General features: G+C 39.3%; 1 protein-coding gene across 1 annotated transcript in view; it reads right to left on the bottom strand.

The window, feature by feature from the left end:
* SEL1L3 (SEL1L family member 3) overlaps window positions 1-26,529 on the bottom strand; it is a 104,092-nt gene that overhangs the window by 58,212 nt on the left and 19,351 nt on the right. The window contains exons 6-10 of the mRNA XM_044680677.1: window positions 21,986-22,118; window positions 18,308-18,440; window positions 14,500-14,640; window positions 6,157-6,368; window positions 1,481-1,660 (exon numbers count right to left, since the gene is read on the bottom strand). Coding sequence (XP_044536612.1) covers window positions 1,481-1,660; window positions 6,157-6,368; window positions 14,500-14,640; window positions 18,308-18,440; window positions 21,986-22,118 — 799 coding nt within the window. The remainder of the gene's footprint in view (window positions 1-1,480; window positions 1,661-6,156; window positions 6,369-14,499; window positions 14,641-18,307; window positions 18,441-21,985; window positions 22,119-26,529) is intronic.

The raw sequence follows: 26,529 nt of genomic DNA, 5'->3' as shown, positions 1-26,529 counted from the left end.
TTAGAGGCGCGTTCTTTGTGGTGGCAAAAAATTGGAAAATGAGGGGATGCCCTTCAATTGGGGGATGGCTAAGCAAAGTGTGGTATCTGTTGGTGAATACTATTGTGCTCAAAGGAATAATAAACTGGAGGAATTCCATGTGAACTGGAAAGACCTCCAGAAATTGATGTAGAGTGAAAGGAGCAGAGCCAGGAGAACATTGTACACAGAGACTGATAACACTGTGGTAAAATCGAATGTAATGGACTTCTCTACTAGCAGCAATGCAATAATCCAGGACAATTCTGAGGGAATTATGAGAAAGAATGCTATCCACATTCAGAGGAAGAACTGTGGGAGTAGAAACAAAGAAGAAAAACAACTGCTTGAAACACATGGGTCAATGGGGATATGATTTGGGATGTAAACTCTAAACGACCAACCCAGTACAACTATCAATAACATGAAATTAGGTCTTGATCAATGATACATGTAAAACCCAGTGGAAATGCACGTTGGCTATGGGGAGGATGGGGAGGGAGAGAAAGAAGATGAATCATGTAACCATGGAAAAATATTCTAAATTTTTTTTAATTAAATTAAATTTTTAATAAAAGTACTAAGTTTTGGGGATGGCAAAATTAAAAGTTAAGGTTATTCTTCAGTTAATTCTTATCCAGGGATATGGAGATTCCCTGCTATAAACTGTGCATCTTTTGGTGGGAGATATATAGATGGTAATCATCATCATCATCATCTTCTCTTACCTTTCCATAATATTTTATAGTTTACAAACTACTTTCCTGACAAGAAGCCTGTCAGGTTATAAATCCAATCATTCTTATCTCCATTTATCAGTTGAGGAAACTCAACTTCAGAGAAGTTAATGTTTCTGCCACAACTACCAGACAGCCAGATTTCCAATTTAGGTCTACTACCTCTAAAACCAGTTTTCCTACTATACTGGACCAGAACAAGTAGTATACACAAAAGCAGAATTGGTTCTAGTTTTTCTTTTTGCTTTGCTTTGTTTTGTTGTATCATGGACATCTATCACTTTTGTTCCTCATTTTTGCCACTGGTCTCTTTATGCCACCTGCACCTGCCATATGGGGGGCCACGCTTTGACCCTTGGCCTCATTTCATTATGCTATCTGGAAGAGAAGCCATTATGCCGGAGCTCTGATCATGGGGTTCTCATCACACCGGCAAATTTAGGTATGTCACTAACTGTTCGTATACTCATCCTTCCTCCTAACCCTAAAATGATTCTCATATATAGAAATGAGATTGTTCCTGTTTTCCCTCTTGAAAACAGAGAACTGGGAAACAGGGTATGATGAATGTCTTTAACAAGCTCCCCTCTCAGTTCAGTGAGATGCATTCTCTAGGAATTCAGGAATAAATCAGCAACAGATGTAGGTACTTTAAATGGTTACTTTTAAAGCCTTGTGTATCTATAGTATGTAGTAAATTCTCCCTGTTCCTTCATTCTACGTACCTGATCTCCTTGCAGAGTATGCTGATCGAGAGGGGTCTTGGTGGCGATGTTGCTGTAATAGGCGTAAGACAGTTCCCAGTCTAGTGGATAATCAGCAATACCTTGGTAATGTTTGTACCCAAGATTCATTGCAGACAGTCTTTCACTCCCCTGGGCACCAACCAAGCTATACAGCATACCCTGTTTAAAAAACAAAAACGGACAAGAGGGCCACAAGAATAACAATCATCTTTAAATCACTCATTTGCCAGGGATGCTGAAAATCAACCTGATTGTTCTCCCTTCCTTGAGTCTCTCCCCACTCCAATCTGTCTCCAATCACAGTGTTTTTAAGGTAGAAGTATGACCATTTCACCCCCATTCTAGCAATGTCCTCCAGTGGCTCCCGATTTTTCTCTAGAATATAATACAAACTAACTCATTTAGCTTTTAAAAGACCATCACAACTTGAACTTCACTGTCTTTCTAATTTATTGTAAATTATTCCTCTCCTATTACTCTTGGTCCAGGCCAGTGGTTCCCAAACTTTTTTGGCCTACAGCCTCCTTTCCAGAAAAAAATATTACTTAGCCCCCTGGAAATTAATTTTTTTAAATTTTAATAGCAATTAATAGGAAAGATAAATGCACCTGTGGCCATCACCGCTCCCCTGGATCACTGCAGCACCCACCAGGGGGTGGTGGCGCCCACTTTGGGAATCACTGGTCTAGGCAAACCATCCTTTTGTCTGTTCCCCACACATGGCACTCTGTCTTCTCCTCATCTTTGTACTCCTCATCCTCAACATCTGGAATGCACTCCCTCCAGACATCCACCTCAGAAAATCACTCACTTCGTTTGGGATTCAGCTCAGTGGATACCTTCTACCGATTTCCCCAACAGCAAGTACCTTACCGCTTTTCAAATTTGTCCTGCATATATCTATATATGTACATATTGTATTCCACATTAGAATGTAACCTCCTTGAGGGTAAGGACTGCTTCTTTTTTTTTGTCATTGGTTCTCCATGCTTAGCATAGACTATTTAGCACATATCAGACTTAATAAATGATTGACTGATCTGGTCTAAGAACTGGAGAGAAACTGTCCCCTTCTTCAAGGATCTCACATTGTAATGGAGGAGACAGCATGTAAATAACTAATAATAGCTTGCACTTATATATAACACTTTAATATTTGTAAAATAATTTACAAATATTATACATATCCTCACAACAACCCTGGAAAGTAGATGTTGTTATTATCCCTTTTTTACAAATGAGGAAACTAGGGCAGACAGAGATTTAAGTGACTTAACCAGGGTCATCATTGTTTGTCCTTCATTTTCTTTTTAAAAAATCATTACCTTCTGTCTTGGAATTGATACAGAGTACTGATTCCAAGGCAGAAAACCAATAAGGGCTAGGCAATCATGATTAAGTGACCTGCCCAGAGGTCACACAGCTAGGCAATGTTTGAGGTCACATTTGGACCCAGGACTCTCTATCCACTGAGCCACCTAGCTGCCCTTTGTCCTTCATTTTCAAAGAGGACCAATGGCATCATGAAGGTGATATCTTAACTTGTGAGTATGTTGGATTTAAGTGAGGCAGCTTTGAACAAAGTCATTAGCCTCCCTCTCTTCCAGAGTCATCAAATCCCAGTAGCAGGACAACTGGTGATGGCTTAAAATCCAGTGGATGATCTTTGACTTGCCCAGGATCACACAGCTAAGTAAAGAGAGCCTGAGGATGGATTTGAACTCAGGTCTTCCTGACTCTAGGTCTAGTGCTCTACCTACTGTACCACCTAGCTAGCTCTAAGACACAAGTAGTCTATGCAAGGTATTTTATATATTTTTATTTATATATTTTATATATTTATATGTATATATATAATCTATTACATATAGAGCAGATAGGAGATAATCTGAGAGAGAAGGTGCTAGCAGTTGTGATTGGGGTTCAGGGGAGTCCAGGAAAGACTTCCTATTGAAAGTGAGATATAAACGGAGTCTTGAAGAAAGCCAAGGAAACCAGAGGCAAAGGTGAGGAAGGGGAGCATTCCAGGTATAAAAGAGCAACTAGTAGAAAGGCTCGGAGATTAGAGATAGAGTATTTTGTGCAAGGATCCACAAGTAGGTTAATATAGCTGGATCACAGAGTTTATGAAGGGAAACCAACTACCAACTGGAAGGAAAGAAAGAAAAAGACTGGAAATGTAGGAAGGGGCTTATGAATGAAGTTTTAAATGCCCAACAGAGATCCTTTATGTTTGCTCTTGCAGGTGCTGGGAAACCACTGGAGTTTGTGGAGCAGAGGGTGACCCTGGACAGATCTCCATCTTGGGAAGATTACTTTGGCAAGTGAATATAGGATTGATGTTGGAGAGAGGAAGGAGGGTGAGACCTTGAGTCAGGGAGACCAATTATAAGATTTTTTTTCAGTAGGTCAAGTGAGAGGTAAGATTGCTGCCAAATTATCTCAGAAATCTATTGCTATTTTCATACAAAGGAGAAAAAATATAATACAAACTTCAGTGTTTCGTGACACCCTACATAATGAGGAGATTCTTCATAAGATTTTTGTTATTCAGTTGTTTCAGTCAGACCCAACTTTTTGTGACTCTTTGAGGATTTTCTTGCCAACAACACTGATTTGTCAATTCCTTCTCCAGCTCATTTTATAAATGAGGAAATTGAGGCAAACAGGGTTAGATGATTTGCCCAGGGTCATGCATCTGAGACCAGATTTGAACTTTTTTCCCCTACTCCAGGCCCAGCACTCTATTCCCTGGGCCAGCTAGCTGCTCCTTCTGAATGATATAGCACATTAAAGATTGAAAAGCACTTTTAGGGGCAGCTGGGTAGCTCAGTGGATTGAGAGTTAGACCTAGAGACGGGAGGTCTTAGGTTCAAATCTGGCCTCAGACACTTCCCAGCTGTGTGACCCTGGGCAAGTCACTTGACCCCCATTGCCCACCCTTACCACTCTTCCACCTATGAGCCAATACACAGAAGTTAAGGGTTTAAAAAAAAAAGAAAAGCACTTTTATCTTACCTCATTTGAGCCTCATAACAGCCCCATGAAATAGACACTGCACAAATTTTATTCCCCATTTACAGATAAACCAACAAATATTTATTGGGCATTTGTTATGTGCTGGGGTTGATGCTAGACACTGAGAATACAAAAATGAAAATGAATCATTTTGCCCTCCAGTCGCTTATATTTTGTCAGGGGAAAAAAACATGTCTATATGTAGAAATCAAATATGGGAAAGGATCAGGAGGTACTGCCTAAAGGAGGTGATGCTCCAAGGAGGAAACAGGATGAGGGGAATTGAGTCCTTTTGTCCTTTCTTCAGTGGAAAGGGGAAAGAGCTACTCAGCACAAAGCAGGCCCCTTTATATGTCGGCAGTTATGGTCCCAGACTCTTAGATTGGAAGGGATGAAACCATCTAGTTTAAGCCTTGGTAGCCGGCTTCCTCTTCTGCCTTCTCTTCTCTAAGGAGACTCTCCAGTGTGGGCAATTGCCAACCTTTGAACCACAGACTCATAGGGCTAAAAGATGCCCTAGTGGCCATCTAAGCTGAACTACTTCATTGACTCACAGCTCTAGAGCTGCCAGGGACTTTGAAGGTCATCCAGTACAATTCCCTCATTTTACCGATGAAGAAATGGGCTCACAGAGGTGAAGTGACTTGCCCTAGGTCACAAAGATAGTAAGTGACAGGGTCAGGATTCAAACTCGAGTTTTTTGAGTTTCAAGATGAGGAAACTAAGGCCTTAAAATGAGCTGTTCCAAAAGTTTATGGTGCACTCTGAGCTAGAGCGCAGGTATCCTTAACGCTACTACATGATGCTGCCATTACTGGGGCTTCCCTCCAGGACTCTCCACGATATGAAGGATGGAGATCCAAACAAAATTCATAAAGACTATAAAGGGGGTATTGAAAAGAAGCAACAATGCCTACACAATCAGGGAAGAAACTCCCAATTGTCTGTGCTCTGCAGTAATCCAGGGATCAAGGATAATCAAGAAAATATGGAAATCAGAAAACAATATGCAGATCAGGCCACATTTTATAGTGTTTATGAAAAGTGAATACAAAATGTTAGATTAAGCTGCATCATAAATTTGTTCAATTTGTTTTTAAACCCTTTTTGTCATGGTCATTCCTTTTCTAGGACAGAGGGGAGGGAGGCAGCTGTGGCAATGCTTTGACCATAAGCCCAAATTATTTCACTTGGCTAAAGGATCAGGATGGAATCAAAATCAAGCATTTACAGAAATTTATTTTTTGAGGGAGGAGGCCACGATGTTCTTTAAAGAAATAATCTACTCCCAAATGCTCAAGGAGTTGTACATTGTATTAAAAGTGCTTCTCTGGATGCTGAAAACCAGTACTTTGTCTTAAGGTTGAGCTTCCAGAAGAGAAATCACTTCCTCTTTTAGTCAAATGTTCAGGTAGTGGCCTCAGCATACTGACTTGGCCAAATTCATTGACTATTTCTCTTCCGCCTAAAGATCTTCAGAGCACCCTGGGGAGTTAGAAATGGCCAGTTCCACCAACTGAGATGAACATCAACTATTCTAGCTTCCCAACCTCTTCAACAATTTTTTAAAATTACTGCTAAGGAAAAAAAATGTAAAGAGGATTATTGATACCAGCAAAATCCATGAAATACTCTACCTGTAGGTGATCTATAGGCACATTTAGTCCGGTCTCATAAAAGACTGCAAGGAAGTAGGATGCTTTATGATATCCACAGCAGCTGGAATCCATCAGGGAGGGAATAATGGAGCTAATTTGATGTAGACCGTCAATGCCGGAGAGTCTCTTTACAGCCTTCTCAAATATCCTCCCACCAACTTCTAGCACTGAATCATTGTGGCTTCCTGGCACTGGAAATAACATAATTCAGGGCACACAAAATTAATTACCATGAGATGGCCAGGATTCTGGAAAAAGGGGGGAGAAAGCCAATTAAATTACCTGAGTTATTGTTATGACGGATCCTACAGTGAGTCAAGGTAAACCACCCTCCGGGGAGGTAAATTAAACTCTTCTGGGACGCTACAACGTCATTTTGCAAATGACTTCTTCCTAGGCTCTAAATGACTGCCTAGTGCCCTGGGAAAACTGATTCGCCATATATAGCTGAAAAGATCCCCCCTAGAGAGCAATTTATTCAGTGTGACTCACTATCAAATCAGGACCATTGAAACTTAGAGAGATTTCTTCTGTAAGACTTTCTTAAGAAAGGTGTATTTTTCTTCCAATATTTCCTTGGCTTTTCTGAAAAAGTTATGCAAGTCCCCCAGTTCACTTGCCCTCCCCCATCTTTGAACTGTATGCTTTCTTGTCATCTTTTGCCTCCAATTTCTTCCCAGGAGTTGCCATATTTAAGGCATAAGTACCTAGTTTTCTTTGAAATCACTGCTGTGAGCCAGAAACCGATTATTCAGATTCCTTAAGCTACATATCATCTTACAAAGCTTTCCTGTGAACCTATAAATTTATTAGCACTTAAGCAAAACTTGAGGTTTTTATGGTACAGCCATTCCAGTTATCACCACCTCCTAATTCTCTAGACTCTTTATTATTCATTCATTCATGTATTTATTGAGAGCCTACTGTGTGCAAGGCAGGTCCTGTGCTGGGTGGGATATTAGAAAAGACTCCTGCTGGCTATTAAGGAAAGATGTCACTACAGACCACAAAAATGACTCACTTTTTAAAGAGGTATTTTGACTTACTAGTTTAAGCTCTTTCTTATCTTCTTGAAAACTGATATATTCAACAGGGATTTTCCTATTCAGTCAAAAACCTTTTTTTTCATTATCTTTTTCTAGATTTTCCATTCAACGACAAAAGAATCAATACACAAAATAGCAAGAGCCATTTGGGAAGACCAGCATAAAAGCATGGTTAAAACCAGAGACTGGATGCAGTCTTTGAAGCTGCCAACATATCCCCTTCCTCGTAGCTCAGGGGCAATTCAAGAATTGAGCTAGGGGGTGGGAGGGTTCGCCTCTCTCCATCTTGCTACTTGAAGTGCTAGTAAGGGATGGGGAGGAAAATATGTTAGTGGCTTCTAATCACAAGACCCTATTCCCTTGCAAGCTGTCAGTCATCACTATGAATCCAGAGTCTTCAGCAAGGAGAAAGTGACTCCAAACCACTAAGCGTTTAGGGACAGGATCTAGATTTTGACCTTACACAGTTCATTTCATGGATTCTCATGAATTACAGAGAAAGGGGTGCATGGTGGGCATGGCTAGGTTGCAACACACAACAAATGAGGAACAATGAAGAACACCAGGAATAAAATGTGTTATTAGGGAAATGTTATTAGAAAAAATGTTTTCATTAAAGAATATTATTAGAAAAGACGTACTAGTCATGTGGAAAAGACAAGGGATGGCAGGCAGACAGCCCAGTGTCTCACTGGCATCCTCTCACGTCAGGAGAAAGTGAGGAAGATCCCCAGCACACTGAAGTTATGGGAAGACAGATAAAAATCATCCTGGATGGGCTGGCCTAGATAGATTGCAATCTGCATCATCGCAGGACCATCTAAATCAATGAGGTCATAGATCCATTAGAACACAATGCAATTAAGAATCTCATTTTATCCAACAAATCTAATCTTCTTCCTATTCAACAGAAATTGCAGCACTCAAGTGAAGTTTTAAAAATAAATCCTATTCAAACATTCATAGATTTACTTTTGAATATGTATTCCTCTCAGGTGCCTCCCTACTGTGTATTCATAGCAAAGTATTTTTAACCATTAAGATGTTATTTGTCCATACCTCTCCTAGTCAGCCAAAAACTTAAATAAGATGATTCTTTTGGCCTGAAGACCAGGGACTCCAGTTTGGGTGCCTTTAAGTCTGGAGAAGAGAAGACCCAGGGTGGGACATGAAAGCTGTCATGTGGATTAGATGTGTTCTGTTGGCTCCAAAAGGAAGAACCAGGAGTAGGGGGCAGAAGGCACAGATGTCAATTTAGGTCTGATTTCAGGAAAAACTTCCTGGCAATTAAAGCCAATTTGAGCAGTGGTGGGCCTTTCAGCAGAGGCTGAACAACAACTTGGTGGCTATTTTACTGGGGCTACATATTCCTATACAGGCTGGCCTGAAGTCCCTTATAATTCTCAAATTCCATGATTCTGTGAAGGTGAAATAAACTTCATAAAAATGTCTGACTCCTTTGACCCCTGGTTTGTTAACTCAGAAATTTATCATTGTGCTCTAATAGTTAAGAAGGGACAGATAACAAGTGCTAGGAGACGAATTACTCCTAAGGTTTGAGCTTCTTGATCTAGAAATCTCATAGACTTCGAAGTCATCTGTTTTTAAAAGATTTTTTTATTTCTTTTAAATAATTAAAATTCTGAACTTAAATGAATGCATGAATCAGTCTCTGCTGTGAAAGAACTAAGCATTCAGCAGTGAGAGGGAAGGCAATTTAAAAATTTTAATTCCAAGACAAAACTGCTAGTTTCACACATTCTTTGAAGTCTGAATTTCCAATCATGGCACAAAACCAACACCATGATTGCTTTGGTGTCATCATGAAACTGACAATTTTAAAATCAATTTAATGAAACTGTTAATTTCGTCCATCTGGTTTAACATATGCACTTTCTCTAGCTGGGCTGTAACTAAAAAACATGCCTCATTTATGGAGATTAATGGGGTAGAGAAGGAACCAGAAAGGATCCATGTCCTTTCTTCTATAGCATCGGAAGCCAAGAAAACAAAATCCCCTGTCATTGGGACTTAACCCTTGAGAGTTGCAAAGAAGCCCAGCTTCACGGGTTTGGTCCCTCTGTAATCCCTCTAGAGAGATCATTGACACTTTCTCCATCTGAAGAAGAGAAAGCTGAGCAAGAATGTTAGCTCCTTGCCTCAGGATTACAGAACTGCAAGGACTAGCCCAGAGTTAGAAATCAGAAACAGGAAGCCAAACTCATTATCTGTCAGAGGAAGGGAAAGATAAAGAGGAAACTTGTTTTTAGTTCAAGCTTCCGAAAGGGCATTGCAAGTAATGCAGATGGTTTTGTTCTTTTATTTTTAAGGAAATGAAAGTGCAAATGTCACTTAACCATAAAAGAAACGGATTGTCTACACATGTGTCTGCTGGACAAAATCAAACATTAGAAGATCAAACTGGTTGGAAGGGATTTGTCACCCGCACTCTAATGTAGGTAATGGCCAGTGGGCTATGAAGGAAGACCCAGCAAATGGTTTTATTATCACTCTGTGAAGCAACCAAGAGCTAGCAGTTTCCAAGACTCTGTCATGGATTATGCATATTCTCTGAGAGGAAGCATCCAAATTACAGAAAAGGCTCCAAGGAATGAATGCCTTTATGTGGGCGATGGTGGCTGTGGAGCTGAAGGTTAACCTCTCTCTGCCTCTGTCCTGAAAATCTCTGACATCATTCCAGAAACAAGAGCTCTGAGCCAAAAGGTGCTTACTGCCCATAAAAAGCATAAAAAGGAGCCAGAGGGAAAGCATCCTCTGTCTCAGGGATCAGAGGCTACAAGCGTCTTGGCTCATGCCATGGAGAGTGATCTGAGCTGCCTTCTGTGACCTTCCAAGTGCCGGACCCTGACCCCCGAGACCCAGGACATTCGTGTGCCCTAGCCTAGACCTTCTGCCCAAAGAAGCTTCTGCTATGTGCTGGCCTTCTCCGGCTTGGCTAGACTCCTTGCCCTGATCAGATCTAGCCAGCCCTTTGCCTTATTCCCTGGCATGACAGGCATACACGAAGTCTTATGGAGCTCCTAAATTTTAAATTCAGACAAAGACCAAGTGCCAAGAAAGAAAGGGGAAAAAGTAGAAGCCATTTTTATGGAATGCACATTTGTGAGCATTTAAATTGAAAGCCCATCGGAAGGGTTCATTTGATGAGGCAGTTTGGAAGGGAATCGTCCTGTCAGGGGCTAGCCTGGGTCTGACAAGGGACTGGACTTCCGAGTCTGGGCAATGCCAACGACCTGACCTTGAAGTGAGGGGCCTTTCTTCAGGGGCAGGAAGTTCTCTATGTATGGCACAAGTAAGAAGTTGTTAAGCAATCAAAGGCAACTAGACCTGGACCTGGAGTCAGGAAGACTTGAGTTCAAATCTGGCCTCAGACACTTACTAGTTGCATGACTTGGGACAAGTCATTTAACCTCTGTTTGCCCTAATCTAGTGAAAGAAGGAAATGGCAAACCACTCCTGTATCATTGCCAAGAAAACCTCATGGGCAGAATGGTCCACAAGGTCATGAAAAATCAGACACAACTAAATGACTGACCAATCACATTGAGGAATTTGAGCCTACTTGCACGTCCTTCGCCTTGATTCTTTTTATCTATCCATTTCAAAGGCATGGTTGTTATTTAAAAGTTAATTAATTAATTTAAAATTAATTATTTAAATTTATTTTATTTATTTGAAATTATTTATTTAAATATTTAAGGTTTTTTTTATTTAAAATTAAGCCAAAAGATATTCCCACTGAAATCTTGAATACTATTGGTATAGGTACAATGGTAGATGTGCTGATTGGGATATTGCCTAGGTTGTAAAGATACAGGATAGGGACTGGGACCGAACCTGGAATTTCATGCATCTAGGGAATTCCAAGGAGGAATTCCAATGTAGGCTGGCACCTTCTCTACAACTTATAAATGTAGAAAGTTGTCTGGGGCATCGAAAGGTTAAGTAACTTGCACAGAGGCTAAGTGAGTCAGTGTTAAATGTCAGAGGCAGGACTTGAACCCAGAATTCTAACATAATGCCATGATGCTAAGACTATATATGCATATATACACATCTTTACCTTTCCATATAACTGTCTTCAGATAATAAAGCCTCTGGATATCTGTATATAAATACGTACAGAAACCTTCCCAAACCCCTCAATTCCAGTGCTTTCCCTCTTTTAATTATTTTTATTTAATTATTCCCTATTTATCCTGTACGCAGATTGCTTTGTATATATTTGTTTGCACATGGTATCCCCCATTAGCTTTTAAGCTCCTTGAGGTCAGAGACTCTCTTTTGCCTTTCTTTGTGCCTTAAGCTCAAGTAGGTGCTTAATAACTGTTGACTGAATTGAATTGAACATATGCATATAGGTACTTATACACACATATTTCTATATACACACATATATGCACATACAAATACACACACATACATACATACATGGTCATAAAATCACAGACTCTGTTAACAAAAAGCAGGGCTTTGCCTAATGATTTTCTCTTGATTTTCAAGACTTCAGAGAACTCCAAAAATCTCTTCTTTGGAAGAGACTTTGGCCATCATCCAGCCCAGCCCAACCCTGGCCCAGAATCTGCCCTACAACATAGCTAACAAGTAGCTGTGAAGCTTTTTCTTAGGACTTCCTCCCAGGGTACCCACATTCTAGTTTGAGGTATGCTTATCTCGAACCCAAGCTTGCCTCTGTAACTTCTCCCCTCTTTGCTCCTAGCTCTGCTCTTGGAAATGATTCCACAAATTCTTTCTATAACCTGCTAGTTTCCTTCCTCCTTCAGTGACTAAAATAAGTAGTTCCAAACATGGCACATCTGATAGAATTTTCACATGCTTTCATCATCCTTAGTGGTGGTGACGGGATGGAAAACTGCAGAGATCTTGTATGTACCTATTTATTTACAATTTGTCTCCCTCAATAGGATGGGAGCTCCTTATAAAGGGGGGCTGTTTTTATCTTCCTTTGTATTCCCAAGGTGCAGCACAGTGCCTGGCACATAGTAAATAGTCAATGCCTGTTGACTAACTAAGAAAAAAAATAACCCTATGTAAACTGAAAGGTGTTCATGGAAGCTACTGACATGAAGCAGGTGAATTCAAAACAAGGAAAGGAAGAAAAAAAACCCAACAAGTACCATCTCCTGTCAGCGGTGGTCATCGAAAGATGATCAATTTTACCTAGAGAGATTCTGAAACGATGCTAGGTACTTAGGACAGATTGAGGTCAGAAGGAAGGGAGGCAGGAATCAGGCATACAGTCACACCAATTTGATTTCTATTCTTTCTGCAGAAAACTGGGGTAAAAATACCTTAAACCTAAACTTATTTATTAGAAACTATGAAATAAGATTTACATGCTCTTTCTTCCTTCTGGTTACGTAACTAAGCCTATCTCTGGCACGCCAACCTCTCTGGCTGTGCTAATAGGAGGATGCTCGAGCTCTAGCCAATGAAATGCCCCAGGTGAAGTACAACCTGTCTCTGAAGAAGGTTTCATCTTTTTTTTGAAGGGAGAGGGAAGGCAATTGCAGCTGGGACTGGGGAGGGGCTGCTGGCAAGATAGCCTCCCCACTAGTGCTCCTCCCTCTGCTGGCTCTTCTGCCCCAGGGGAATGACTAAGAAGGAATATAGGGGTGGGGTGGGGGGGTGGGAGGCAGGGCTTTTTGGTAGAGAAAGGGGAGATCTAGCATTTACAGCAGCACCTTGTGGGCTGCTCCTTAGCACTGATCTAAGCAGAGCTGATGCCAAAAGAGCCCTGAGGGGTAAAAGAAATGACAAGTCCCAGTTTCTCCATATCCTGTCACTCTGAAGGATGCAAGCCCGGGATGCTTAAAGGGCTCTGATGGAAATGGTGTGTTCCACTGGAACACACCCAATGCATGCAGATCTGGGAGTTGGACAGCAGAAGCTATTTTTGATGTTTACATATGATTCTCTTAAAGGGGCCCAAAATTCCAGTTTACACTCATCTTTAGTTATCAGACCTCAGGCACTAACAAAATAATGATGTCAGAGCTCCTGACACTTGGGCAAAAATTTAAATTTAGATGAAAGGAAGTCTTACAGAACTGAAAAATGAAACATGAAAAGATGCCAATTAGCATCACTTGCTTAGTTTAAAAAAAATCTATTTCAAGTTTTTTGAAATAGTGAAAACTAATACTAATTTCTTTTTGAACCTTTTATAAGTAACACAATCTTATTTAAATATGGTCAGAAACCTAATTATAGAACTTTAGAAGCTGGAAGAAACCTTCGTCCATCTAGTCCAACTTCCCATCCCATGCAGGATTAATTCCCCTCTTCAAGATTTCTGACAGATGGTTCCCCATCTGTCCTAGTGAAAGCCCCAGCTTCCAGTGATGAGGAGCTCACTGTGTCAAGGCATCCCTTATACTTCTGGTGGTAAGAAAACCCCTTCTTATTTAAGTCTGAAAACTCATCTCCCATTAACATCCACCTAGTTTTGGTCTAGGGAAGAACACAGAACAAGGTTACTTCCCATCTTACCTCAAATATTTCAAAGGATTTAGAGCTAAAAGGGACCTCAGAAATCATCTAGGTCATCCCTCCTCATTTTACAGATGGGTATACTGAGGTCAGAGAAATTAAATGGTTTGCCTAAAGGGATGGAGATTGTAAATGGCTGAGCAGGGACTTAAAACAAGTTCCACCCACTCCAAACCCAGGACTCTTCTCCACTGCACCACACTGTTTCTCAATTTGACAATAACTATCATGCTTGTTCCTTAGCCTTCTTTTTTTCCCAAGCTAAAAATGGCCTGTTCCTTCATCCCTTTAGATATTCTATGACTACCCAACCTCTTACTTTCCTGGTTATAACTGTCTACTTCATACATGCAATCAAATCATTGTATGTCTGAGGAGATGAAGACAGCCTGTGGAAGGCATCTGTAGAGATTTCTAGGTTGGGGATGACTTAAATTACAGTTTAAGTAAGGATTGTCTAGGTGATTTCTAAATTTAGGGCCCAGTTTTGAGCCATGGATTTATATATATATATATATACATATATATATATATATATATATATATATATATAGTATCACTCCCAGATTTGCTGAGAGCTACTTGTATATGTGGCCAGAATTTAACTCTGAAAACACCCTAGGATACTCTAGTTAAAGGAAACACTTAGAAACACACAGCAACGAAGAGAGCTAGGCTGAAACACCCCCAAATGGGATCTTTCCAAACCAGTTTCAAAAAGGCAAGACAAAGACTCAATTACCAGATGATAAATCCATTTCCTGCAAAACCTGGAACAAATTTAAATATCTGTCCTTCAGCTCTCTTCCCCAAGGAAAGGCCCGGCATGTTGACAGTCTTCCATACTTAGCATTAAGGTCTAAATAGTAGTTCTTGTGGTTACCTAGACAAAATGAGAAATATAAGAAGTTATAATAATAGAGCTTACTTTAAAATAGTATTGGTGGGGAAACTATTTGTGGTTCCATACATTATCTCACAGATCCCCACAGCAACCTTGGGAGAGAGGTGGAGTAGGAACAAACTATTATCCCCAATTTATAGCTGAGGAAACTGGAGCAATTTGCCCAAGGTCACCTAGCAAATAAGGGGCAGAGATGGAATTTGAATCAGGTCTTCTGACATAATTCAAGTGCTCCTGTCAGCACACTAATCTGCCTTCCTATTACATATATATTTATAATATATTTATTATATATATATATGTATGTATTGAGATAGGAAATTTCTCTGCTCTTTAAGACCCTTCCTTGCCGAGGCAGACTTGAAATAAAACCTGAAAGTAAGAGATAGAAAGGAGTCCGAGTTAATTTAAACTAGTGATGTTTGACTATTTCAGGAGAAAGGAATTGGAAAGGATGCCCTTTGTCACCGGGTCACCTCTTGGCAGCCAAGCCAAGGGAAAAACATCCAGAGTTGCTGATGACTCTTAAGTGGCTTGGCAAAATGAACAGCTGGTCCCCTCTAGGACCAATGAGGTAAATATCTATTCTATTCCCACAGGCAGCTTTGTCAGAGGACCAAAGCAAGCAAAGAGGAGCTTGAGGAAGGCAAAAACTCCAGAGAGCGGTGGTTAAAGAAATCTTACGTTGTCACCACTCTTTCCTGCCCAGAGCAGATTAGATGATAAAAGTGAGGCACTGTGACTGACACAATATAGTCCCTAAAATTATATATTTTAAAAGCCCCACACATTTCTTTCTGCTTTAGGACACCTCGGCTCCCCTACAGTCCCTCTCTCCTCTTTTGACAGGATCATATTTCGAGCTGATTCTGTTGTAAGAGCAGCAGTTGGGGATCCATATAGCTTATTCCTGAATTGAATTTTCCAAAGTGCTGCCTTTTCACACTCGTACAACCTATCTCTGATCTCCAGCTTGGAACATTTGATGGGAAACTCATTTGACTGGCGTATGTGCAAAATTTGCCCCTCAATCTAATGGCAATTGAAGAGTTCAGCTACAGGGTATATAGGGAGCTGTGTGGGCAGGAATGAATATGTAATTTGCTGCAGCTAACAGCAAATATCCCCTAGGAATTTCTTGTTCCAGAAGAAATGCATGTGACTAATTCCAGCATCACTGCATCAGACCAGGAGCCCTCTGGCCTTGGAAGTAGTCAGAGAGCTCTCAATCTCCAGCAAGACACCAGAGGGCCGATTGATTATCCAATTCAGTTCAATCCAATCCAATTCAACCCAATGTAATCCAATCCCCAAAGCATTTATTAAGCTCTTACAAAATATAAGGCACAAATACCAGAAATTGAAACTACAAAAACAGAATGAAAAAACAGCGCATGCCTGTCCTCAAGGAGCAAGCATTCTTCTGGAGAGATGGGACATCGTGGTAATGCCTATACATTATACAGAAAAGGGGGGACATGATAATATGAGGAGGAGAGAGAGGATGCTAGCAACTCAAGAGATCTGAGGATGGCTTCCCATTGGACATGGACTGAGCTAAGCCTTGAAGGAAGCAAGAGCTTCTTGTAGAGGGGAGGACGTACATCCTAGGCATGAAGGCAAGAGATGGATTGCTGTGTTGAGGACAGCAAACAGGTCAATTTGTTTGGAACAGAAAAGGGATCAGTAAGCAGTGGGCCTGGGAGAACTGGCCAAAGACAGGGCTTTAACTACCAAACTGAGAAGTTTATAATTTGTCCTTGAAGCTATCAAAAGCCTTTGGAGTTTCTTTTCTTTTTAAATCCTTGATATCTTAGGTTTCAATTTAAAGACAGAAGAGCAGCAAGGGCTAGGCAATCAGGATTAAGTGGCTTGCCCAGAGTCACACAGCTAGGAGGTACCTGAGGCCAGATTAGAACCCAGGTCTTTCTGACTCCTGGCTTGGTGCTCTATCCATTGTGCTACCAAGCTGCCTCTTCTTTTAATAGCCTCTCAAATGGACTCCTGCTTCTAGGAGTTTCTCTCCCATTAAATGTCTCTACATGCTGCTACCAGACAAGTTTTCCTAAAACCTCACTTTACATAATCATTAAATCCCTACTCAAAAAGCTTCAAATGAGTTATCACTGCCCATATGACAAAAGCCAAACTCTGTACTCTAGCATTCGAGGTTTATACAATTAGCACTGTTATACCTAGGACGGTGCCTAGTGATTTTCTCTTGGTTTTAAAGACTTCAGAGAATTGCAAAATCTCTCAATTGGATTGATTTCAGAAGACAAAGGACTGGAAGCTATGAGTCCAATTAGGAGGCTGTTGCAATAGTCTAGGCAAGAGATGATGAGGGACTAGCCTAAACTGGTGACTGCATGAGGGGAGAGAAGATGGATATGGGAGATATGAAAGTAAAATGAATAAGATTTAGCAGCTGATTTGGATATGATAGTTAGAGGGAGAAGGAAGATCTGCAGATGATGACTCTAAAGGTGCAAATCTGAATGGAAGAATGGTAACCCTCAAAAAGCAATAGATAAGTTTGGAGGAGGGGAAGATGATGACTATAGCCTAGTAATAAAATCAAACAAATTTTTTGCTGAAAAATTGTCAGAAGATCTGTACAAACAGTTGTCATGAGATCATACAAAGTTGTCAAGGAATTTGTACAGCTTAATTGTCATTTGTTCTTTCTATTAAAAAATACAAACTTCTTCAAGTAGAATTCAATTCCAAGGATTTTTTAAAAGGGCAGAAAGTCATAACAACCAACTCATCATATAACATTTATAAGGGCAAATAATGCACAATTCTTTTTTTTAAAACCCTTACCTTCCATCTTGGAGTCAATACTGTGTATTAACTCCAATGCAGAAGAGTGGTAAGGCCTAGGCAATGGGGGTCAAGTGACTTGCCCAGGGTCACACAGCTGCGAAGTGGCTGAGGCCAGAGTTGAACCTAGGACCTCCCATCTCTAGGCCTGGCTCTCAATCTACTGAGCCACCCAGCTGCCCCCAAATGCACAATTCTTAATGCATCAATGAAGGAAAAACATCTAGTGATTATCTCTTCTCCAATTAATCCTTATTTGTGTTCTTTCTTTTTAACAAAAACCTTTACTTCTGTCAGTATCAATTCTCAGACAGAAGAGTGGTAAAGACAAAATAACTGGGGTTAAGTGACTTGCCCAGAGTCACACCACTAGGAAGCATCTAGGTCATATTTGAATCCAGGTCTTCCTGACTCCATACATAGCACTTTACACATTGTACTACCTAGCCGTCCCTGATCTATATTTTTTCTAATTGCTGCTAACTCGTCTTGGTGAGAATGAAATAATATAGCAATTTAAACTTCTGCCTCTAGATTAGAATTTCAGGTGTTTAAAACCATGAGACTTTTTTATGCTCCTCTTTGCCTTTACTTTTGCATTTCTTTGCCATGTCTCCAGGTATGGGTAACATAACACCACTCCCAAGTATACCCATCTCTAGATTTTTAGAAACCAATTTTTAAAAAATCTTACTTGAACATCACTGTTGCAGCTCTCAATTGGGATCCAGTTTGAGTCCACTTTGAAGTTCAATACAGAAAAAAGTACAAGAACATATATATGGTGCTTAAAAATGGTGCCCTGACACTGGATACTTACACATTCTTGGATCCTCATCACCTTGCTGGAGGATGTCTGCATATACAGACACTATTTCTTGAATCTCAGCACACCTTCCATAGTATAACTCAATCTGATCAGCAAGTTGTTTTTCCAAGAGAGGATTGAAGATCTAGAGAAAAGCAAGCCCAAAGACTGAGTACCAATGCCTTCAGGCCCAGGAGACCCCAAAGAGCCCATCTGACTCTCTTGAGCACCTCTTCTGAACATGCACCATCTGCTTGAGTTTTTCAGAATAAGACACTTTGCAAAATCAAAGTCACCACCTCTTCCTTTCTCTTCTCTCAGGCAAAATTCTCTCCTAACCTGTAGGGCTCTCATTTCTCTCCCATTTGAGACTTGGCTTTAGGGTGCCAGTCACTGTCCTGCAGAATTAATTGAAAAAGAAGCACTGAATAAAGACTTTCCTATCAAGGGACTGCTAATATGGACAGCAGGATTCTTGATATCCTTCCTGGAACTAAAGAAAGTCACAAGGAGGGAAGGCAATGGCATCTGGGGGTCCCCACGGGAAAATCAAGGTCTGTATACTAATCATAACTAACTTGATATATGTTTCTTAAAGTCTAATGAGTGCTTGATGCACATTACCCCATCTGATCCTCACAGCAACCCTGGGTGGTGCAGTGGATGGAGCCCAGGACTTGGAGTCAGGAAGACCCAAAGTCGTATCTGGTTTCAACACTTACTCACTAGCTCTGTGACTCTGGGCAAGTCACTTGATGCCTTTTAGCCTCAGTTTCCTCATATAGAAAATGAAGGATGGTAATAATAGCAATTATCCAACAAGAATGTTATGAGGATCAAAATGAGATGTGTCAAGCTCTTTGCAAAACTTAAATTGTGCCACAAAGATTAACTATTAATATTATAGATAAGGCATCTGGGGATCAGAGAGATTAAGAAATTTGCCCAGTCATAAATTAATAAATACCAACAGGATTTGAACCTAGTATTTCCAGACTCCAAATCTAGCACTCAGTCTGTTATGCCATATTTATTCCTCCCATTCCACCTGGCTGGAGTTAAAACCCTTAAAACCAGTCCCAATAGTTAGGTCAGTTCTAGTGACTCTACACAAACATGATATTACACATGAGAGTGAGTTCCTACAGCACCAACATTTACAAGGTCATAAAACTGTTCAGATGACTTCTAGATGAGAGATCTTAGCAGTCTATATGTTACTTCCATACCTACCCACTGTGCCTGTCTGTACAGAAATTCTCCAAGTTATATAGACCAAACTTATTGATATAATCTACAGAGAATCGCCATGGGGACTCAGAATATGGCTAATTAGATGAGTGGCAGTGCCAACCGACAAAGACAGGGGAAAAGATTTTAGGAAAACCTTAGAAAAGACAGTTACTCTGGCGTAAGGGAAAAGTTGTGGCTTTTTTTATTCTGTTCTCCAATGGGTCAGGGATGAGTAAAGAAGCAATAGGGAATGAAAGGAAAAAGGGAAGTGGGATCAAATCCCTGGGGTCATGGAAAAGAAGGAAGTGAGTGGGGGAGAAAAGTAGACTTAGCAGCATACTATATCAGGTTATAAAACTCAAAGGGGGCAGGTAGGTGGCTCCTGGACTGAGAGCCAGGTCCTGAGGCAGGAGGTCCTGGGTTGAAATCTGGCTTCAAACACTTTCTGGCTATGTGACTGTGGGAAAAAGTCACTTAACCCCCATTACCTAGTCCTTAGCACTCTTCTGTTTTGGAACTAATACACAGTATTGATTCTAAGATGAAAGGTATGGTTTTTAAATAACTAAATAAAACTTATTATGCCCTTTGATCCAGGCATTCTATTGCTAGGACCTTATCCAAAAGATATCACGAAAAGGACAAAAAAGATACTCCAGTACAAAATATTCACATCTGTTTTATTTATAATAGCAAAAAAAACTAGAAACAACTTCTATATTTGAATTGAAAAATGGCTAAATAAATGATGGTGTATTAATGCAATAGAATATTATAGCATCATAAAAAAGATAAACATGAAGCCTATAAGGGAGTAAGGAAAGGCTCATAAGGAGAAATGCAAAGCGAGAGCAATAGAACCAAAACAGCATACATCAACAATGACTACATATAAAAGTGAAAAAAAAGAAAGCAAAGGTAATGAAAATGTGGATGAATTCTGAAGGGGACACAAATATATGCGGTTTGTTTAATTTGTTTGACTCTACTTTGTTAAAAGGTATAATATAACATTCATGGTTTTCCACTTTTATTTGATTGCTTCTTTTTGTTGATGGTCCAAACAGATTTCACTGGTGTCAAATCAAATACCAGCATGGAAATTCCCATCAGGAATGTAGGTCAGCAATGTGTCCATACCATTTTCATTTTATGTTGTTGCCTAGGATATTCAGGTGACATGATTTGCCCGTGGTCAGAGGCAAATTGACTTTAAGACATTTTCCTTTTTCTTTTTTTTTTTTTTGAATCTTTCAATATTTTATTTTTCCCAATTACACATAAAAATAATTTTTAACTTTAGTTTTCTAAAATTGTAAGTTCCAAATTCCCTCCTGCCTCCTTTCTTCCCTTCCTGAGATAATATACATGTAATATACAAAACATTTCCTTATTCAAGTCACTTCCCTTATACCACTTTTTCTCCCCATGCTGTGATGCTTTCCTTTACTAGGTTTATCTTTTCTTAAAAAAAAATATTGAGTGAAAGGAAAGAGATGATGGGCAAAATAATAAAGTCTCTAGAAATGACTACAGAAAGTTTGAACCAAGATTTTCCCATTATCTCATTTTCCAATCTCCTTAGCCATCCCTTTCAACACCTAGTCAGCTAGAGATTTTTTTTGAGCTCAGAACCTTAGAGGCAAAATCTGGAAAGCAACAGAGTGGAGGAGAATTCCACATGATCCTACTCCCAGGTTACAGTAAGGGGAAGAAATGTTCTTGACATCTACAATTTAAGTCTGAACATAATTCCCATAGAAATGATGTTATGTATGGCAGCTAGTTCCTATAGTCCTGTTAAAGCTGCATCATATTTCAGATATAGTATGAATTGGGATTTTCTGAGGTGGTTTGAGAACCTAATCATTATATATGTGTGTGTGTGTATATACATATATATACACACAAATACAGGTGAGTGTGTATATATATATATATGTTGTGTGTATATACACACCTGCATATACACATTCCCATAGATACATACACACATATAAATATTTTCTCTATGGAATATACCTTATAAATAAACTTCTAAAACAATCTTTTCTTAATTCAGGGGCTGCCCTACATTTTTTAAATAGAACTTACTAAACAATTTCCCTTGCTAAAGCATCTCTTTCTGATACTTCATAAAGGCAACCTACTGAACAACTTTCAATAGTTTAATCAGTGGATATTCAAAATCCTGATAAAAGTCTGCTCTATCATTAAGCTAGTAGTTATTAAAACACAGAAAGCAAATGATTTCCATTTTATGAGTATCAAATGAATCAAATCTTAACAGAAATCCATTATCACTCTTGCTGAAACCTTCAAAATTAATTGTGCTTGATGACAGAATTATTACTCAATTTGTCTTCAGTAAATCTCTTGTTTACATTGCATTACGTGTTCCTGTGTTGTATTACTTCATGGATGGCCATTAATTTGTCATTTAGACTCTATACTTACCTGCTCAGGATCCAGAACACTGAGACGATAGTATTTCATGGGACCAAAGAACCCTTCGATTCCAGGGGCATACCTGCTCCCTCCAAGAATGAAGTAGCCATCTGTGTCATTATAATAGAAATCCTCTCGAAAACTAGGGAGAGAATGTATAGATTGTTAAGCAGACTCTGTGATTTGATGGGACTTAAAACAAAAAATGCAAGTCACTTATTGACTCCAAAGCCCTTCTCTCTCCAAGGGGCAATGTGAGCCAGCAGATGGAGCACTAGTTAAAAAATCATTTATTCTAGAAAATAGGATGGGTGACCCTAGGGCCATAGGGACATCCTTTTTCTGTTCTGGTTTCCTAGCATTACGGGCAAAAGGAGCAACAATAATACTAATGACAACAAGAAAACCCTTATAGGGAATGGGCATGGATAAAAAGCTAAGACCAAGGCATATGAAGTAAAACCTGAAAGGTAGAGACAGGATCAAGGGTCACAGAGAGCACTGGGTCCACTGGCTTGGGCAACAGGCAAGGGTTGAAAGATTAAGCAAAAATCAGTCAGAGCCTCAGGAGGAAAGAGGAAGTTCAAGGTATGTGCAAATTTAATTAGTGAAGGCAGTTTAGACACCAAGTCAACAAAAAGCTGGAGGAATCAAGAACCCCAGCTCTGATGGTAAGCTTTGTAACGATGGGAAAATCACTTAACCTTTCAGCCCTCAGGTTCATCATCAGAATAAGAATTATACTATCTATCTTGCAGGGCCATTATGAGGAAAAGCACTTTGCTTAAAGTGATATACTAATACCAGATAATAGCTAGGTTTTATATAATGCTTTAAGGTTGGCACGATGGCCCATAAATAATAATAATTGCTAACATAGCCTTCGCTATGTGCAGGCACTATGCTAAGTGCTTTACGATTATTATCTCATTGGATCCTCACAATGACTATTGGAGCTAAGTGCTATTATTATCCCTATTTTACTGATGAGGAACTGGGGCAAACGGAAATTAAGTGACTTACCCAGGGTCAAATGGCTAAAAAAGTATCTGAGGCCAGATTTGAACCAAGGACTTCCAGACTCCAGATCTAAATTTCTATTCGCTGTGCTACCTAGTTGACATGCAATGATATTATCACCATTTTACCAGCAAGCAGTCAGAAGCCAAGATCTCTGCAGGAACCATGGACCAAAGCAAAGTAAGCAGAATGGGTGGATATACAGTGGCAGCAATAAGGCAGGATTCCTGTAGTGACCCTACGCTGCCTCAGCCCAGAACCTTACCTATTCCTCCTATCACAGCTGGAATCACTCTATGCATGGCTAGTCTGGGGCTTTACAAGATCAAGTGAGGGAGACCCTCTGGCTAGAGCCAGGAGAGGAAGGATGAGCACAAGAGCAGTGTCTCACACATTTAGTTTTGAAGCCCAGTGGGGTGGTGAGTGCGGACCCCTGGCCATGGACTGGATGTAAAAGTTAGAGACTGGAAACAAAGACCCTTTTTTTGTTCTTGGCATATTCCTGGATGTTTCCCAACCTTTTATCAGGATCGTCTATCAGCGATGTTCAAATGATGAGAATCCAGCCCCATTATTAAAGCCTCTCCCTTCTTCTCAGAAAACACTGGGCAACCTCTCTTGCTGGAGATAATAGGACCCACATCATCATACGAACTGACTACAAGACTTATTTTTCATTTGGTTCATGTCTTTTTCTGATCCTCTGCAGCTTTCTCCTAGGAAACGTTCCCTGGCTTCACAAAAGGAACCCTGTGTCCCCTAATAATTCCAAAGGATACATGGGTGCATGAGGACTGAAATCCCTCAAAATTGCCTCTTGACTTGTAGGTAGAAGGTACTTAATAGATATTTGTTGAGATTAATTGAATTTGGACTGTGCTTCATCTAATGGCCATGAATTTGGATAACTCTCAATGTTCGTGGAGTTGTGCCCCCTCACCGACACAGTTTATGACCTTCTACATTTGCTAGATGGTCTTCACCAGTTGCTATGGCTGAAAATAATTAATCCCTTGGTGGCCAACACTGAAGGAACATTAGTATATTCTTACTTGGCCATCAGGGTAATCAAATCAAAGGATTCGAAAGAATTAGTGAAATTTATACACATATCTAGCAGAATTAAGAAGAGAGAGTCAAGCTCAAAGACATAAAATACATATAAATTTAAAGAATTTAGTCAGGTTTTTAAGTTGGATTAATCTTGAACTAATTTTTAGCTACCCACAAAATGGTAGTTGCTATATGACTAAAATTTTTGACTTCTTAATGTCTTAAATTATTGACTACTATAGGCTGTCATTTACCACTGGTGGCTCCCTGAGTCCCAGATATATAATTTTGGGGGGGCTGAGCTCTTCATTCTCAAGCCCCTTTCAAACCTTCTCTTCTGAACCTGCACTATCTCACTTTTGTGGAAGAGCCAATATAAATGTTTTTACTGCTAGAAAAAAATGAATCCAAAGAGTATCAAGAGGCTTTTCTAAGGTCATACGAGAGCAAGCAAACCTGCAATTTGTGACTGTCACTTTGCTGACCAGACACCTTCTGAAAGTGGAGTTCCTCAAAACACCTGAGATGAAGAGGATCCCGGGTCTGCATAGATATCTAAAATAATCTCTCTATTTGCTGTGATTTGTTATTCAAAGATGCTGTGATTCAAGAAAAAAAAAGAACTTGCATCAAAATATAAAGTCACTATGAAATTCAACCAGATATTGGAAATATCTGGAGAAGGTGCAAGGAAGAACAAAAGAGGAGGAGAACTTTTAAACTATCTTTTTAACTCTTAAGAGGCATTGCCATGATTCAAATCCAATTTGATTTCAAATTCAGCATTATGCCTTTCAGTATAAGAAATCAATGCTGTCTGACTATCATAAAAGGAAAAGTAAGTGAGAAAGAATAATCGAAAAATCCTGAAGGGGATTTAGAGAAACTGAAGTGTATGATACTTTATGAACTGAAATTAATTAATTAAAATGTAAATAATTATTCAGTAACTGTAATTGATGTTTAATATTATGCTTGTAATAAAACATCTAATTAACAAAAAGAAATTAGAGTGGTCTAATGGGAATCAGGAAATTCAATAAAAACTTAAACACTTAATTTTCATTAACAACATTTTCCAACAGAATCAGAGCTGCAAAGACCAGAGACTACCTAGTTCATCCCTTTCTTGAAAATAGTTACCTATCCTTAAAATCTTGAGAGAAAATATAAAAATCACCCTTTGAAAATCAAAATTAAAAACTCTTAGCCTCATTGAGTTTTTCTTTAGGTTGGGCTAGTCCAAATTCCACTTGCTGCAATTTCATTCTATTTCTTTTTGTCCTATCCTTGATCAAGACTAACTGGTTAATTGATATCCTTCATTTAGTTCAAGATAGTTATTAAGTAACTGCCTCAGCCTTTTCTTCCCAAGTTAAATAATACCTGTTCTTTAGGCTTTCTACATAGTTCTGATCCTTTAATCCATCTATGAAAATAGTACTATTCCGAATGCCCATAACCTGAAAGAAATCAGTATGGGCCTAATGGGAATCAGGAAACGTGATAATAAACAAATAAATTTAATATATTCTGCTCATCCTCTTTCACTTTTCTTTGCTTGATTTTCAAGGGAATTATGTGTTTGTCTTGCATTCTAAATTGTTCAAACATCTGTTGCAGAGGGCATACATCCCCTTGGCCCCTCAAAGATGTACACAGAAAGAGGTGGCAGAGATGTTTAAAGAAAAGGTAACACTACTAGATGTGAATGGGACTAACAAAGGGTACAGACCAATGAAATTTCTTCAGTCCTAATAAATTCTGAAAATCTTTTATAATGATACTTTAATGGTTTTCTTTTCTCTTCATTAGACCCTCTTCACATTCTCCACAAACCTCTTAAGTTTCCATGTAATCAGAATTAACTAGAGCCTTCCGAACAACTCAGAATTATATCAAAAAGTTATTCCCAAGATTTCAGCATCTTGGACTTCTGTTTGTGAATCCCAGTATTATACACAAAAACTGGAAGAAAGGAAATAATGATAAAATACAAGGCAAGAGGCCAAAGTCTTACTTTCTATAACTCTTATGAGAAAAGATTACATAAGGATGACAAACTACACCAATATTTATAACTGTATAAATTTCTAATTCAGATTGGAAACATAAATCTGAAGACTGTTTCCCATTAATACTGTCTAACATATCAACTGTTTTCAATAAACAATATTAGAAATATGATATATTTTACACAATGCTTTTCAAAGAAAACACATAATTTTAAAGTACTATTAAAAAGAAGCCTAATTTACATAGACATGTAGAAAAGGAACATGGCTTTATGGAAAGAAAGAAAGAAAGAAAGAAAGAAAGAAAGAAAGAAAGAAAGAAAGAAAGAAAGAAAGAAAGAAAGAAAGAAAGAAAGGAAGGAAGGAAGGAAGGAAGGAAGGAAGGAAGGAAGGAAGGAAGGAAGGAAGGAAGGAAGTTAGGAAGGAAGGAAGGAAGTTAGGAAGGAAGGAAGGAAGGAAGGAAGG

The sequence above is a fragment of the Gracilinanus agilis genome, chromosome 6 (genome assembly GCF_016433145.1).
Source record: "Gracilinanus agilis isolate LMUSP501 chromosome 6, AgileGrace, whole genome shotgun sequence".
Lineage (NCBI taxonomy): Eukaryota > Metazoa > Chordata > Mammalia > Didelphimorphia > Didelphidae > Gracilinanus > Gracilinanus agilis.
The sequence above is the reverse complement of the archived record's forward strand: the minus strand, read 5'-3'. Positions and strand labels throughout refer to the sequence as shown.